General features: G+C 44.4%; 1 protein-coding gene across 1 annotated transcript in view; it reads left to right on the forward strand.

Moving 5' to 3' along the window:
• The window catches only part of LOC147668128 (zinc finger CCCH-type antiviral protein 1-like), a gene marked incomplete at its 3' end in the record, with an annotated part of 295,880 nt that overhangs the window by 162,442 nt on the left and 116,313 nt on the right, over nucleotides 1-17,125 (forward strand). Inside the window, exon 4 of the mRNA XM_086948763.1 lies at nucleotides 4,619-4,696. Coding sequence (XP_086804889.1) covers nucleotides 4,619-4,696 — 78 coding nt within the window. The remainder of the gene's footprint in view (nucleotides 1-4,618; nucleotides 4,697-17,125) is intronic.

Genomic DNA, 17,125 nt, shown 5'->3' on the forward strand with positions numbered 1-17,125 from the left:
AACAGATCTGGGTTTAATCCATCACCGTTCTTTAGCCCACTCTGCCACCCCAGTTCAGACATGGCTATATGCAAATCAGTCTGACCCTGTGCCTCATGGGAACAGTCCAGCCCGAACTGCCAAGCCATGCCTTCCCTGGACCGGAAACAAGCTTCCGAGGACCGGTTTCTGGCATTCCAGCCGTCTTCAGCCCGGCTTGCTTGAATCCAGTGGCAAAGTAAGCAAGGGACTCACGTCTGAGCATACCCTGCCACACTTATGGCGGCCAAAAGCGGTACAAAAGCAACCCAGGCCAAAGACGGCTGGAATGCCAGAAACCGGTCCTCGGAAGCTTGTTTCCGGTCCAGGGAAGACATGGCTTGGCCGTTCGGACTGGACTGTTCCCATGAGGCACAGGGTCAGACTGATTTGCATATAGCCATGTCTGAACTGGGGTGGCGTAGTGGGCTAAAGAACGGTGATGGATTATACCCAGATCTTTTGACTGGGTGTGAGTGTTTGATTGATTCAGATGCTCCGTCCATCACCACCCCCTTTCGTACCAGAGTTTTTTAATGATCCTCTAACATGCCTTCTCAGGTAAAATTCTAAATATAGTCTTTATATTATTCAAGCATCAGTGCACGATATATCCAGCAATTCAATCAGCAAAGCTCTCTGAGCATGGGGAATGTCAGCCTCCCTATAAACAGATGCAACCTTATTTATCCTTTTTTCTGGAGTCTCAACATAGATTGTTCGTAACAAGATTTCGTTTGAGCACGGTGCATTTTCTGGTAGCTTGTCCAAATCAAGGTGGTTGGTGTGACAACCTCCCGCCCTGCCATGGTGATTACCTTGCAAAACAATCTACTTTGCACTTGTTTTGTGCACTATATAACATATTGAGACCTACATTTTTTTCTGCTGATATTAAGACCATGTCGACCTTATTCTTAAAGAGAAAGTTTTAGCTATTTAGTTACTTCACTCCTTTCATATCTGTGATGCTTTTTTAAATTTCTTAAGAGGAGCGCTCAAAATACGAAAAAGATATTGATAAATGAGTTTATTAAACTGCAGTGCATGCAGTTGTGTTTTTTTCTTTTTCTCCCTCTTGTGTTGTTAGAACAAAGAAGTATGAAAGGGGACTTCTCGAAATTTTGCACCTGCACTTGTTCTATCCTGTAGGGCGGGAATGTGATTCTCTTGTATTTATGATAGAATTGGCGAGAAATTAATACGGGAATAGATTTATTTTGGGTCGCCATTTTGCTTTTTAACTTATCTGTCTGCATTCTCCATTGTTTTCACTGGACTCAGCGATGTTTTAATGAATTTGTGTATTTTACTTAAATGATGTATTTATATTCTTTGACATATTTTACTGAATGAGTTATTTGTGTGCTTTTTTGATATACTTGTAAAATCGAATAAAGTTTATGATTGCTTGATTGGGTAGTGTTATTTATCACGGCACAGTGGCAAGTATCATATCATAAGCACAGAGGTAAACATCACATCATGATATCATGAACGCAGTGGTAACTATTACAATAGTGTCTTAGTGAAAACATATGTTAGTCACTCATAGTTTTCAAACACGGTTAGCAAAAGTAACACTGTTAACCACAAAGCATAATATGAGTTACAAGATTAAACACACAGAAATATACTGTTACTCGTTTCGTTCTCACGGGATTGCAAAATGATACATTGTTCACCCATGCACTAGTATCCAAAGTTCGGGCTACTAGGTATTTGTGTTCTTGCCGAGGTTCAGGAGCCTTTGCCTCGTAACCAAACATCAGGTACGTTTTTATTAAGACAAGCATGCGGCGCATTATCGCCTAAACCAGCTCTGAAGCTGTGTTTCTTTGTCTTCTTCAGACCCTCCAGGATTTCGCGATTTCGCGATTTGCAAAAAAATCGCGAAATCGGCAGTTTTGTAAAAATGCCGCGATTTTTACAAAACTGCCCGCGAAATTTGGACGGTTGGTCTGCGCTGGGAAGGAGGCCCCTTTTAGATGTCTGTGATGACAGGACAGCTGTCTGCAATGTCAAAATGTGGGGCATATTTGTTAGGCCTTTGCAGGCATCAGTTACAATAATGTCCGTCTATGATTTCAGGAGCTGGGGGGAAGTGTCTTTTTAGCAGATCTCGCCCGACCTGCTGGTATGCCGGCCCCACGTGTGTATTCCTACACATCGCCCTCGTTGGGAACAGGGGGCTTACTCCTAGAAGTAACACCGTCCCCCTCCCACCCATGGTGAATCTCTAGGAAAAGTGAGATTTCGGACAGCCTGTGCATCGTGTGGTGGAGCAGAGCAGAGAGGCAGGCGCAGCGGCGTCAGGAAGTGACCGGAGCAGGCAGGCTGCAGACAGAGCCACACAGGCGGGATACAGGCCGGAGACCCCTCTAACAAAGGCCGGGCCCCCCTGCTGCCCCCCTCCTTCGGACCCGAAAAAAAAAAAAAAGAAAGTGTGGTGGAGCAGGCAAAGGAGGCGTGGGGGGAGGTGGGCTGATATGACCAGCGGCAACTGCGGGCATTTAAATGAAGAGCAAATTGCGAGGAACGGAAAGATGTGCAGCGTGGAGAGGGGGGAGCTGTGAATGAGACGTGAGGGGGCCCGAACGGGGGAGGGCTGGATGATGTAGAGGCGAGGGGAAGAGAGATTGGAGGAGGGGGGAAGGTGAAGAGACGATAGGGGAGACTGAGAAGTGTGAGATGTGAAGGAAGAGTGAAGGAGCTAGAAAGGGAAAGGTTGGAAAGAAATGGAAGGTGTGAGTTGCAGAGGGTGGGAGGAAGATAGAGATGGCTAAGGAGAGATGGGATAGAAGAATTAGGTGTGCGAAAGGAGGCCAAGGCTAAAGAGGGGAGGGAAGGGAGAGGCCTTGAGGGGGCAGAACGAGGTTGAGATGGGGAAAAGAGGAACAGAAGAGATGGGAACAGAAGGGAGAAAGAGTACAAGATGTAGAGAACGGTGGGACAGGAGAATAGAGTTGCGAGGAGAATGAGTAAAAGGTTCCCAGAGAGGAAATGGAGGGGGCTATGAGTTCTTGAGAGCTGAAGTGGGGGAGGGGGCAAAGAGGAGGGAAGAGAAGAGGAGGAGAGGTGGGGAGTTTAATATAAACGAGAGACAAAGATAGAAGACATTGGAAGGCAAAGGAGAAGTGCTGGAAGTGAATGCACGAGAGAGGCAGGAAGGACAAACTGAAAGCAGGAGGGAAAGGCATGAAAGGAAGAGCTATGCACTGAAAAGAACCGAGGCAGAAAATTGGAGTGAAAAAGAGAGAAAAAACAATGAAGAGAACTGAGCGAGTAAGGAGGAAAGACAATTTGAAAGAGAATGATAAGAAGCACTGGAGGGGGAATTATAGGGATGAGAAGTGATGGAATCAAGAACAAAACTGAAAATGAGAAAAGAGAAAGGGGAGGAAGGGAATAAAGAGAAGAGAAAGGGAAGGAGCAATGAAAACAGAGTAAAGGAAGAGTAGCAACAAGGATTGAGAAAAATAACAGAAAAGCAAGAAAACGAAGAGAGAGAAGGAACGAGTCAATGACTGAAATGGAAATAAAAGAATTATTTTAGGTCTGTGTTGATAGTACAGCTGTCTGCAATGTCAGTATGTGTTCCTTATTGGATAGGCCTTTGCAGGCATCAGGGTGTCAATACTCATGCTCACAAAATTCCAAGGAAAGGAAAGACGGGCAGTGGCCATTGAACCTTGTTGCTGCATGATGAATGGTTTCCTGTCTGTGCAGAATGCACTGTTCAACGTAACCAACAAGAAAACTACAATTATCAGGCTACATGAATTATCAATTTCTTTGGAGATGGCAACCAGTGCAGGAAAGTAGGGGGAATCCACCTGATCTCACTATCGGCAGATGTCCCAGAGAAAAATGCTGAATTTGTCCTGGTGTCTGATAACTCAGCAGCGCCTGCAAGCGGTTTGTATTCGGCTGGGTGCCGCAACGTGCAGGCAGTAGGAGGGCTTTCTTATTTCAATATTCAGCTGGGAGCAAAAGTTATCTTACCTCTATTAAAATCCCATCGAAATTGCAGGGCACACAATGGTCTCTACAACAGGTATCTTAACCCTGTAAGATATTTTAAAATGCAGCCTCTATGTAACCAATTGAGTAACCTAGAACAGATTTACTGTCACATTTGTCATCTGTTAGCAATATCTTTGCAGCAAATTTAAAAAAAGAAATATTATGCTGCTACCAATGTTGCAGGGCATCAGTGGCACCCGCAATTGGCAAAAGAGGGTGCCTGAGGAAGAGGTGTCCTGCCTCTCGGATCCGTAGGCAGCAGTGCCCCAATAGGGGTGCATACATGCCACTAGAACATGTCAGGGATAAATACAGCTCCCTCCCACGAGGTTAGGACTGGTGCTGTGCTTACATAGAGCTGCAGACACTTTAAACATGTCTATTTCAAAGTGGAAGAGACTGCTAAAACACCTACCATTGATTTCAGGCTGAAAATGAAGGATTATGAGTAAAATAAAGTGCCGCAAAAATGCCGCTAAATTTCCATATTTGTGCCGCTAAATTTCCAAATTTGTGCCGCTAAATTTGCTAATCCATGCCGCAATATCCTGGGGGGTCTGCTTCTTGTTTTCAGACGCGCGCAGCCCAAGGGAAGGCGCTGCCACCGAAGGGATGCCACTGCCGCGGAGCAGGAGACACGCGCTGGGCGCAGGTGAGACTCTAGAACAGTAAGCGGACTTCTGGGACGGGCGTGGCCTTAAATAGCGGCCGCGCCCTACCGCACCCATGATGGTTGCTGGCTGCCTCCCCGATATCTCGCGAGAGGGCTTAGGCACGTGCAATGTCAATACTGGCATTTACTTGCACGCATGCTGTAAGTGTGCACTGCGGGTCATACACTGATCCTTCACACCATCATTTGGGGGAACATATTGGTCATTGGTACCCAGGCGGGCAGCTAGAGCCAAGTTTCGGGGGTATGGGTGCCGAAAAACATTTGGGGGGGAGGGGCAGGGCTAATTCTTCCAGCCGTAGGCAGAATGGCTCTCAGAAGGGGTGAAAACACAACAGAAGCTTCATTAACAAGTAAATGGTCTTTTAAAGAGTGCAGCTGCAATTAGACGCTCACAAGCCCACGAAGCTGTCTCAGCCGGGCTGACTCACACGACAGGGAGAGGGGTAGGAGCATAGGCTGAAGCCCGGTGAGCCCAATGGGTGTTGTGCGCCTGTTGGTACCACCTTCAATCCTTGCGACAGTGCCACTTTGTCAGGACAATCAGTAGGGGCACACACCATTTTCCATGTAGCAGATGCTGCCAAGGGGGGTCTGCAAGCCTAACAGTCAGTAGAAGCGGCCAGCTGCCAGACAGTGGCCGCGCCAGGTATTTAGTTCAAAGAATAATGAGACCAGTAGCGGCCTGTGATGGGAGTGCTGCCAGGCGCTGACGCGGGGAGGGGGAGCGGTGGGGGGTAGTAAAATCCTGAATACGTCCGAACAGAGTTAAGTAAACAAATAAATAAATAAAACTAATTTTGTTGCGCGCGCTGCATTGCACCACGGGCCACTACTGAATGAGACTGATCACCGCACAGCAAAGTAAAAGATCTAGCCTTGTATGTGGGCTGTGCACCTGGAATAAAAAGAGTACTCACTGTCCTTGGGATAGTGCAGGCACCAGATATTGTGTAATCTACTGTTTGGCAGCCATCCCTGACAATGTTGGGTCATTATGTGACAGCCTCTCCCCGAATGAGGAGAGAGCGATCAGAAACTAAGGGCCGCATGCATCAAACTGTGCATTTGTGATTCCTAGATTGCGATTTTTAAGATATCGCAATTTAGGAATCGCAAATGCTTATGAACGTAGGAATCGCAAAGAAATTTGCAATTCCTACACATTCTTTATCTGCGACTCACAAATTGCAATTCGCTAATAAGGAATTGCATCATTCCTCTGGGCCTAGAGGCCCATAGGAATCAATGGGAATTGCAATCGCAATTTGCGAGTACCAATTAGGTACTCGCAAATTGCGCATGCAATTTCAAGGGTGCCAAATGGACACCCTGATGCACCCCTAAAATTGCAATTTCAACACGGGTTGCACACACACACACATGCCCCAAGGACATGCATGTGTGCAACATGGAACTTTGAAAAATGCACTTTAGTGCATTTTTCAAAGTTCTCGCGAATTATCATCAACTTTAAATTGACGGTAATTTGCATTTCTTAATTGCGAAATCGCAAGTTTTTTGGGGTTATTGCATTGCATTTAGGGAATTGCAATTTGTGATTCCCTAAATGCAATCGCAATTTAAGTAATCGCAATTTTAGCAATTACTTAAATAGCGATTTCTGCATTTGGGATGAAGCATCCTAAATGCGAAAATTGAGGTTGCAAAGGGGCAGATTCTGCGAATCTGTCCGTTTACAGCCACAATTTACAATGATGCATGTGGCCCTTAATCCTGTACGTAATTAAAGTCACCCCCGCATATGGTGGGGGCGTGTGGGTCACGGATGAGGGACAGGAGGGCATCCAAAAACTCAGAATGACAAGTATTCGGGGCATAAATAGCAATCAGAGCAAGGGGCATAATATCTTAGTGACCCTCCGCTACAACATACAAGCCCTCTGGGCCAACCCTTTCCCGAACAGGACCACCAGTGCAATCTAAATATGTACTCCTCTCGCATATGCCAATGTCGTCATCCCATACAACTGACCCCTCCCTTTCCTGTGGAGTTTGTGTCGTTTTGTCTCCGTCATGTGTGTTTTCTGTATGTACGGTTGTTTAAGATAGGAGTAAATACAATGCGTTTTAGTATTAGGAAACATGCCCCTAACATTCCACAGCAGCAGGTTGTATTGGGGTTTCATGTCATGGTGGGGAGTGAGGGGGCACAGCCATACTGTGTATGTATCAGTGTCAACCCCCTGCCAGAGGGATAGGGGTGCAGTGGTGTCGGTGTTGACTAACCTAGTATATGTGTGTGTAGTTCCTAAAACATAAAAACTGTGCAAACCCCCCCATCCCTCCCAGACACCAATCAGTGTTTGACCATCGTACAAACATCATGAACACAGCAAAAAAAAACAGACTAATTTTAGTCCAATACGGTAAACTGGGTGCATGGCAGACAATGTGTAACAGCTCCCAGGCTGCTAGGTCGTCTGTGATTCTCATTGCGGTCAGCCACCCCCCCTTTGCTTGCCCTTCCCCTGGAGCTGTGTCCAAACCATAGCCCCCTGAGCCCATCAGCCTGGGCACCAGCCTTACCAGTCAGTGGATACAGAGTCCCTAAAGCAGGTCTTCTGTCAGGCAAGGTGTGAGATCTGGCCCAGGATGCTCCTTCCGAGGGGAGTCCATCATATCATTTGTGTCCAAGCCAGTGGTGGAGGTATGATCCAGCTCTGCTTCTACCTGTGTCTGCTCCTTGGCTGCCTGGTCAGTGGTGGGACGATTTTGCTGCCTCTTGGAGCAGTGACGGTGCAATCTTGGTGTCAGCCAGACATCAGACTGTGGGGCCTCTGTCGGTGGTGTCGCCAACTTCTTCGCGTCTAGCCATGTCCAAGCATCCTCGGGAGGCGAGAAAGACTGAATATCCTTTCCTCAATTACCTTAAGCCTCGACAGGAAGAGGAGTGCATATTGTAGTCCAAGGCTCCGGAGTTGACCGAAGTGTAGGTGTTGCGGCGTCGCTGTACTTCTATGGTGAAATTTGGGTAGATATTTATGGCAGTACCCTCGAATTGCCTGTGGTGTTTAGACCTGAAAAGCTGAAGGTTCAGGTCTCTGCATCTGAAGTTCAAGAGACATGCTATCACTGGGTGCGGAGGTGGAGGAAGACTTGGCACCCGCTTAATCAGAAAAAAACTTTGGGACCTTGCCGGCCAACGCTGTGAATACCAACCACTGTTCCAGGAAGAATTCCACACTAGGGCCTTCAGCGCTTCAAGAAGCCCAGAAAGCTGACATTATTCTGTCATGAGCAGCCCTCAGCATCCTCCACCTTCCGTTGCAGAGCAGTAATTTCCACCCACATCTCCTGTAGTTGAGATTGTAACTCCTGCACCGTTGCGAACATCGAGGTCAAAGTGGACTCAACGTCATCTACCTTCTCCACCAGTTTCTGGTGGTCTGACGGGAGCAGGCCCATGTCTATGGACATCGATCTACAACTCCAGGGTGCATTTAGTATCCAGGATGACCTGCAGCATCTTTTCAAACTGGCCCGAGTGTTAGTCCAGGCTGGCTCTTAAGTGGCGCAACACACCACCTTCCTGTCCCAGGGCTTAGGGTCTACCTCACGCACAGAAGGGGTGCCCTGGAGGGTGTTAGGCTTCACCATCATCACAGGTAGGGTAGCCTAGCTCCAGGAAAGTCGCACCACTGCATACCACTGTGATGCAGGTTCACCAGGCCGCACAAGGTATTGCTCCCATTTTCACCAGCCAACAGAGCACCCCACTGCCTCCAAGGTACCTTGGCATCACTGTCGGGTCTGGGCCGGTCGTGGAATCTACCACACCAGAAGAAAGCAGAGAGACAATGCCACCCTCCACCTCTAGCTCAGCCCCTCCACTCACCACCTTTACATTGGCACAACAGGGCTCACCAGTGGTGCCCAAAATCCACAGCCACCTTCAGACCCAACGTGATTCCACCACTGGACCCACGTAAGGTCCCCTCTGAGTAATCAGCTCCACAGCGTACAGAATCTGGGCTCCAGGAGCTCGAAGTAACCAGGGCTCCTCTTTGTCCCCAGTTCCCTCATGGTGGCATCGTCAGCCTGTTCCTTTGGTGTGTGTGTGTTCAAGGCCCCATGTCCGTGATCAAAAGGCAGGAGCTAATTGAGGTCCCTCTGTTGTGGTATGTGGGTCGCTGCGGCACAGTTATCCTCAAATCTGCAGGGGCCGCATAGGAATCAGGCCCCCATCTACATCGTTTCTTTACCGGTGACTCTCCCCCTCTGTGGGGCCAGCCACTGGTGCACTGGGTGTTGTGAGCACCATGGCCCGATAGACTGCAGAAGGCCTCACTCCACTTTCCCGCCCTCAGGACAGTGGCACAGGTTCAGAGGACCCCTTCACAATGTCACCAGGGCCCGGGGTCCCACCTGGAGTCAACGGGCGCCACCATCCCCCCGAGTCATCACAGCTGCATTAGAAGACGCACTTCCGGCTGCCCGCCTCAATATGTGCCAGACCGCCCAGGGACTCCAGGGTGACAGGGGCTTTCCTTTAAAGACGTTAGGTGTCCAGCTGAGCCAGGATGGAGCAGGATGTTTTGTGATCCCTGCCAAAGCTTGCGATCAAGCGACTGCTCTGGTTGCCATCTTGGCCACGCACCCCGGTAGTTCATGGCAACTGATTATGTACTATTCATGCTGCTAAACCGAACCATTTATAGAGCCAATTTCTATAACGAATATTAAATGTATACATAATTCGCTCTTTCTCCATATGCTTGTGTGCTAAACACAGTATTACTAGGTGATAGTGTCAGCAGGTTTGAAGCTGAGGTGACACGCCACTATTAGCGAGTTATGTTATGTTATATTGAATTTATAAGTGCAGCTTTCACTCTGTGGAGCATCATGGCGCTATGCGGAGTCCAAAAAGACACATTCAACCCTAACTTAGGGAGAAGGACCCTGACAACGTGGTCATTACACCGCAGTATGATTACATCGCGGGCATTGCAACGCAAGTCGTTACAACAACTTGCGCTGGATGGCCCTTTAAGCTAAAGAATAGTGTGATTTACGATTCCCACACCTTCCCTATTGTAACGTATCCTGGAGTTGGAATAGTAAATCATACTATTTCTAAGTCTAGCGCCCTCCAGCGCAAGTTGTTGTAAAGACTTGCGTTGTAACAAACTCAATGTAAAATACCGCGTTGTGAACATATGCGTTGTAACGTCATACATTCCTACCTGAGGGAATCCTATAAGTGATTTACTTAGAGCATCAGGAGCAGAAAAGATCAAAGTTTTCAGGGCCTTTCTGAACCTGGTTTCTGTTTAAATAAATCAAAGCTGGTTCGGGAGCATATTCCAGGCTTTGGTCCCTAGCACCGCAATCCATTTCCCACCCTTTGTCGTGCACCTAAAACCCGGGGGCTTCAGAAGATTCGAGGTGGAAGATCTAAGTGTGCGATGTGGCACATAGTGGGAAAACCTGGCTTGGAGATAGTGGGGGCCTGAAGAGTTGAAGGCTCTGTACGTAATTACTAGGGTCTTAAAGAGTATTCTTTTGTGTAGGGGCAGCCAATGGAGCGCATTAAGGGCAGCTAAGACTGAAGAGCGTCTGGGCCCTTTTAAAACTAGCCATGCTCCTGCATGTTGGACCCTCTGTAGTTTGTTAAACACTGACTTATTGGTCCCTGCATAGAGGCTGTTACAGTAGTCAAGTCGGAAGTGATTAGGGCAACTGCAAATGCCTTTCTAGCCATGCAATGGAGAAGATCGAAAAACTTTTTGAGGGACTTTATCAGTTGAAAGCATGTCCCTGCCACTGGTAGGGATTGCTGGCGGAAGGAGAGTACTGAGTCAAATTTCACCCACAGATTTTTTGCCACCTTCATTGTATTGCAAGTGTAGGGGATTATTTTTTGTGTCTAAATGCTACCATAGGTTTGGGGAGAAGGTATTGGATTTCCTTAATGGCATAATTTCTGTTTTTTCTGAGTTAAATTCAAATTCAAATTCAAATTTGTTTATTTATGATAACGGAACTCAATTGAGGTCCACATAAAAATTCAACAAAGAATAAACAACAAATTTCATGAGAATACAAGAAAGAAGTTTTACAAAATATTCAGTTATCAATATAATGTTAAAAAACATTTAAAAAAGTTAAACAATTTAAAACAAAACATTTCGTTTGGAGGATTAAGCATTGCTTCAATAAAATCATAAGCAGTAGAAATACCCAATTGGAGGCACATAGGTCTCAACCATTTGCGTCTAAATGCCATAAGAGCCGGACAAACAATGACGACATGGTACAAATCCTGGGAATTACAGTTACAGAAATTACAAATATCTGAACCACCATGCCATTTGGACAAAAGACAGTTCAGAGGAAGTAAGTTATACCTTAATAAAAGGATAAATCGCCTAACTCCATGGGGGAGGTTCCAACATATGTATGGTTGGGGGGTTTTTATTTCACAGAATTTACCAATGGGGAACATTCTGCTCGCAGTTTTACTTGACCCACTATCAACTCTAAAGCTCAAATCCCAAGAGGCAGATTTTAAGGATAACCTTAGTTGGGCAGCAGTTTGTAAAAATAGGTTTTGTTCATCTAGCTGTAGTAAGGTTACAGCCTGTCGGAAATCCCTTACAATAGAGGAATAAGCATTAAAGGAACCCAACAGCTCACTTCTTATTAAATATCTCAAGGTGCCAGCCGTTCCTCCAGCAATATTGAAAACCCAACGTACCACACTAGCAGCTGCCTGGGCCTGAGAGCTGCGCAGACCAAATTCTCGTCTTAACGAAGACGTAGAATTTGCAGTATTTACAGAAGCTAAGTTACGTAATATTTTTTACCTTCGGTAGAATCCAAAAATTTCCAACATACCATATCCACTATTTCTAGTCCATAGATTAGGGATGTGGGGATTTTAGCTCGGTAGACCTCGAGCAGTGTGGAAAAATGCCTTCTACCTGTTGATTTATAAAAGGAAATAAGGCTCTTCCCTTGAACAAGGGCTTTTCTGCTATTATTCTCAGTGTGGGTTTTTTCGCTTAAATTGCTCATGACAATCTTTCCAAGAAAGGGATATGATTTCACTACTTCTAACCTTTCACCCCCTATGGACCAATAATAATTTTCATATTTGGGTTTTCTCCTTCCGTGGAAACACATCATTTTACTCTTTGAGATATTTATTTTCAAGAAGTGAGCCTCAGCATAGCAGGACAGAGCTTGTAAACGGTCATTCAAACCTTTTGGGGTGAGGTCCAGCATTAAAATGTCATCTGCGTACATTAAGCACGCTATTGGAGTTCTCCCCAAAATAGGTGCAATTCCGTTACTAGATGATAATATAGCCTTAGGGAGGTCAGCAATATATAGGGAGAACAACAGGGGAGCCAATAGGCAGCCCTGTTTTAGTCCATTATTTGTGGGTATAACCCGGGACAGTCCTCTCTCACCACCCATTAGAACTCTACACCAAGTGTCTGTGTGTAGTGCAATGACTAACTTCAATAGACTAGGGGGCATCTCTAGTTTAGTTAACTTACTCCACAGCAAGGATCTATGTACCTTATCAAAAGCCGTAGAGAAGTCAATAAAGGCCCCATATACACCCCCTCTACGAACTGTAACATATTTTTCCACCAGGATTTGAAGGGCAGTAAGATTGTCCAGGGTACAATGTTGTTTCCTAAAGCCAATCTGTTCTAGCGGAAGTATTGCAGACGCTGATACTCAGTCATTTATAGAGTTCAATAAACATTTAGCAAAAACTTTGCCTATGGCATCTAAGAGGGCTATTTGTCTATAGTTTTGGGGTAAGTCTCTAGCCCCATTTTTATAGAGAGGGATTAATAAACTCCCCTTCCAGGAATACGGGACAGTGCCATTAATAAAGCAAGTTTTGAAAACTGTGTATAAAATTTTCCCCCATAACATACTATATGATTTTAACACTGAAATCGGAATTTCATCTGGGCCTAATGCACCAGAAGGGCGTAAAGCTTTTATTGCAGCAACTATTTCCAGTTCTGACGGAGGATCGTATGGAAATGAATCCTCCTGCAGCTTACCAGGGCCAAACTTCTCACCATTACTGCTATATAGTTCCTGTATAAAATCAACCCATGTCTGCTCATTAATAGATATCAGAGAAGGTCTAGATCTTACCCCACATCCTTCTCCAATTAATGACCAAAAGGTCTTAGCCTGCCCACATTTAGATGCCTCGCGAAGTTTGATCCAGAGGGCATCTTCTTTCTCCTGTTTTAATATCGCCTTTATCCTTTTTCTCCTTCTTTTCAAAAGGGATATTCTTCGACTACGTTCAGGTATAAAGGAAAGATACTGGGCCCTAACTAGTTTATTTATATCTGTATTTAAACGACGTAGATCAAAAGGGATTTTAGGAATTATCTTTCTAAGTGGAGGCTTTTGAACTTTAGATTTTAAAGTATGTAAAAGGGATGCAAAACAGAGTAGTTCTCTACCTTCCCAATGGATTATGTTCTTTGCTGTGTGTTCTAATATATTGGACAAACTTCTAATAGACCCTGAATTCCAATAACATTTCCTTTTTTCATTATTAAGGTTCAATAAGTCATCTCCAATATTCCATAGATCTCTTTGTAGTGAGATTGCATTTAAGTTTGCGAGAAGAACATTATGATCACTAAGATCAGTGACAAGTACAGAAAAATCCTCTAAAAAGCCAAAAAAGGAACTATCAACTATCATGTAGTCTAGGATTGAACCACCCTTCCCTAACTTATGAGTAAAATGAGCGGGACTATCCGAAGGAAGCCTTCCATTGATTATGATACAGTCTGCTTCTGCTAAACTCTCCAAGATTAATTTCCCCCTTTTATTTGTTTTAATATTCTCCGGAAATATGGCTTTAGGTATCGTGTATGTCTCCTCTTTTACCTTATCCCTAAATAAATCCATGGCACTATTAGATATTTTACCATTTAGATCACCTAATAATAAAATATGAGGGGGGGAAATAGATTCCTGAAGATTTGAAATAAAAGAACAAATCATCTTAATACCCGGATTATAGTTTATATCTGGAGGTAAGTAAGCATTAATTATTACCAGTGATTTCTGAGGAACATCTTTAGCAAAATTTATTAAGGTTATTGCCTGAAATAATTTATTTGAATCAATATAGTGGGTATAATTCCATTTAACTTTGTTTGTCAAAAGACAGGCTAATCCTCCCTTTGCTCGACCCCTCATAGAGGGAGTAGCATTACTCTCTAATACATAATAATCTTTTACAGCCGGGAAATTCCCTACCAACCACGTTTCTTGCAAACAAATAATGTCAGCATTTAGAGAGTGCAAGTATGACAACTTTTCTGTGCTCTGGTTTAGACCAGCAGTGTTCCACGATATTATTTTTAAGTTATCGCTAAAATTCTGAATTCATTTTAGGTACAAAACCAGATTTATCTGATAAAACAGCGGGAAACCAGCTCCACTCCAGATCGGCATCCTTTACCCTAGTTTGTTTAATGGGTAGCGGATTATTTACTATCACCTGTCGCTCATTTTTTGATATCCGTATTTTTAACTCTTCGGTCACTGTAGAGGAACCATCTAGAGGACCAGATTTTTTACCCTGATAAGGTAAAATTTTTTATAATGTATAACTTTCTATTTTGACCGGAATAAAAGGATCAACATCGATTCCTCTTATTTGAAGTTCTTCCGCCCATTGTAGGACGTGATTTGTTACCAGTTTTGAGTGAAATTTTACCCGTGATTTCATCCCATTTTCTAAATTTATTAATGTTATTATATCTAGATCTGCAGATTGAATCAATTTTAAGCTCTCTATTTCATGAAAGCAATTAACTAAAGCAGATCTATTTAAGATGAGGTCTGGGTCAAAAATAGGTATAAAATCAAGGAAGAGGGTATCCACATTTTTCCTAGTCTTAGGCACTGTCTTAGCTGCGTATTCAGTTGCAACTACGTCTGAAAAAGAACTAACCAGGGGGTTAAGGGTTGATTTTGGTTTAGGATCTATAATTAATGTAGATTTTTGGTCCTTCACCAATTTTATCTGCTCATCTAAATGCTGTTGAATTATATGAGGTATAGGATCTTGTTGTATGTCTGTAGAGATCATCTTTATAGTTCCCACTGGCTCATGGGACAGGTTAGAGTCGAAATCTACAAGATTAGAAATATCCGACGAAGGGTCTTGTTCACAATTGAAAATTATTTTCCTTTGCCTTTTTTTATAAAATCTACGATTTGGTTTTCTTTTTTTACATCGTTGTTTTTTAGATAGTGTTATTTCCGTTTTTTTCTCCTTTAATGGAGAGATTTTATCCGAAACAACAGGGAGGGTTGAAATTTCTTTATTAAATTGTGGGATGAAAATGGGGAAGATAGAGGGTGGAGTATTAGTCAAATTATTCTCCTTTGGTGGTAGGGTCTCAATTTCCTGGTTAATGAAAGCTACGCAGTTACCATTAATTGGAATCTCATTCCTATATGTGGTAGATTCAGAGGTAACTGCAGTATGAGTATTAGTTTTAACCAGGGGATCTAACGGTAAAGGGACCTCAGGAGATGTTTTTATTTTTATTTCCCCGGTTCCTTCTACATCTAGGTTGGGTGGAGTGATAATTTTTTGATAAGTAACGTCTTCTGAGCCTGTTTTATTATTCAGCATTGCCTTTAAAATCAGAGTTACTATATCAGATACATTATCAGATCCATTAACTAATCTTTCCAGTAATTGTAGAATAGATGAAATGAGACGTTCTAGAGAAGCTAAGGAATTAGATATTACATTATCTTCACATATGTAGGAATTTAGGGGATCTTTTTTTTGATTGTTAGCAGAATTAGAGAATAGGTTCATTTCAGGGATGGAAAACTCAGAGTTTTTTTGAAGGGGTACTACTATAAAGATGTAATCTAGGAGTAGTTATAAGATTCTGTGTGATAATAAAGTTCTGCGCTTTAATTAATCCTTTCTGAGACTCTAGGTTTATATCAGGAAGCGTGAAATCCTCTGGGAGAATATCTTCAGGGGGAATATGCAGGGATAGAGAAGTACCAGAATGAATTATTTGATCTACTGTAGGAGAAGAAGGAGGGTTATGTACTAGAGCCGCGACAGGGATAACAGAAATGCAACCCCCATCTGCAACATTTATAGCTTTTTCTTGGGTTTCAAAAAGATTGTCAGAGTCTCTCTCTTGGCTTTTATTGGATATAACATCTAAAGGGGATAGAACACTAATACCTGAATGGGTACCTTCATTTTTAGTGGCGGGGGGGACTCGCTCATTTTCTTTACAATTGATGTTAATAGTTTCAGTGAGGGGCCCCTCTCTGTCTACTTTATCCTTACCCTTATCCCATAAAGAGTATAGTTGACATTTACTTTTTAGTTGGAGAGCTGAGCCAGCTTTATTTCGCAGAGGATTAGATTTAGTTTTGGAACAAGCTCTACCAACTAAAACTCTTCCTGATCTCAATTTCTTAGTAGTCATGTTAATTAGGGAAACAATATACGATGTAGCCTAAAATTTAAGGAAATATTTAATAATGAAAGATAACACAATATATACCGCTACTTAGCAATACAAATAAAACACTCTATTAGTCTAAGCAACATGCAAACTAAAGGGGGGTGGCCCAGCCCGGCCTCGATCGGTCTCTGTCGGTCGCAGTCAGTCCCGCCCTTGTCCCGGGCTTCTCCCGGCGCGCTCCCGCGCTGCGGGGGTACAATCGTTATTATATGCCTGAGAGGAAGGGGGCGTGTCCAACAGGGAGAGCGTCACCAGGTGTTTGCAGTAAGGTGAATAGCAGGGACTCTTGGGAAATGTAGTCCTGCTACCAGTGCGCTCGCAGCCCTGTCCTTAAGAAACCCTCGGTTCTGCTTCAACACCCACAAACAGCACGGCACCGCGTAGCGGGACCCGCGAAGTGGGTCCGGCAAGGAGCTGCGGTTTAAAATGCTGAGAGCGACAAGATGGTTCAGGAGACGCAGACCGGGTTCAACAGCGTCAGAGTGTCACATCCAGGAAAACAGCAGCCAGGAAAAGCAATCCACGATAGATCCGAGTCCAAGAGCGTTTAATAAGAGGAAGGGGGCGTGTCCAACAGGGAGAGCGTCACCAGGTGTTTGCAGTAAGGTGAATAGCAGGGACTCTTGGGAAATGTAGTCCTGCTACCAGTGCGCTCGCAGCCCTGTCCTTAAGAAACCCTCGGTTCTGCTTCAACACCCACAAACAGCACGGCACCGCGTAGCGGGACCCGCGAAGCGGGTCCGGCAAGGAGCTGCGGTTTAAAATGCTGAGAGCGGCAAGATGGTTCAGGAGACGCAGACCGGGTTCAACAGCGTCAGAGTGTCACATCCAGGAAAACAGCAGCCAGGAAAAGCAATCCACGATA

Source organism: Lissotriton vulgaris, unplaced genomic scaffold, assembly GCF_964263255.1.
Source record: "Lissotriton vulgaris unplaced genomic scaffold, aLisVul1.2 SCAFFOLD_2847, whole genome shotgun sequence".
NCBI lineage: Eukaryota > Metazoa > Chordata > Amphibia > Caudata > Salamandridae > Lissotriton > Lissotriton vulgaris.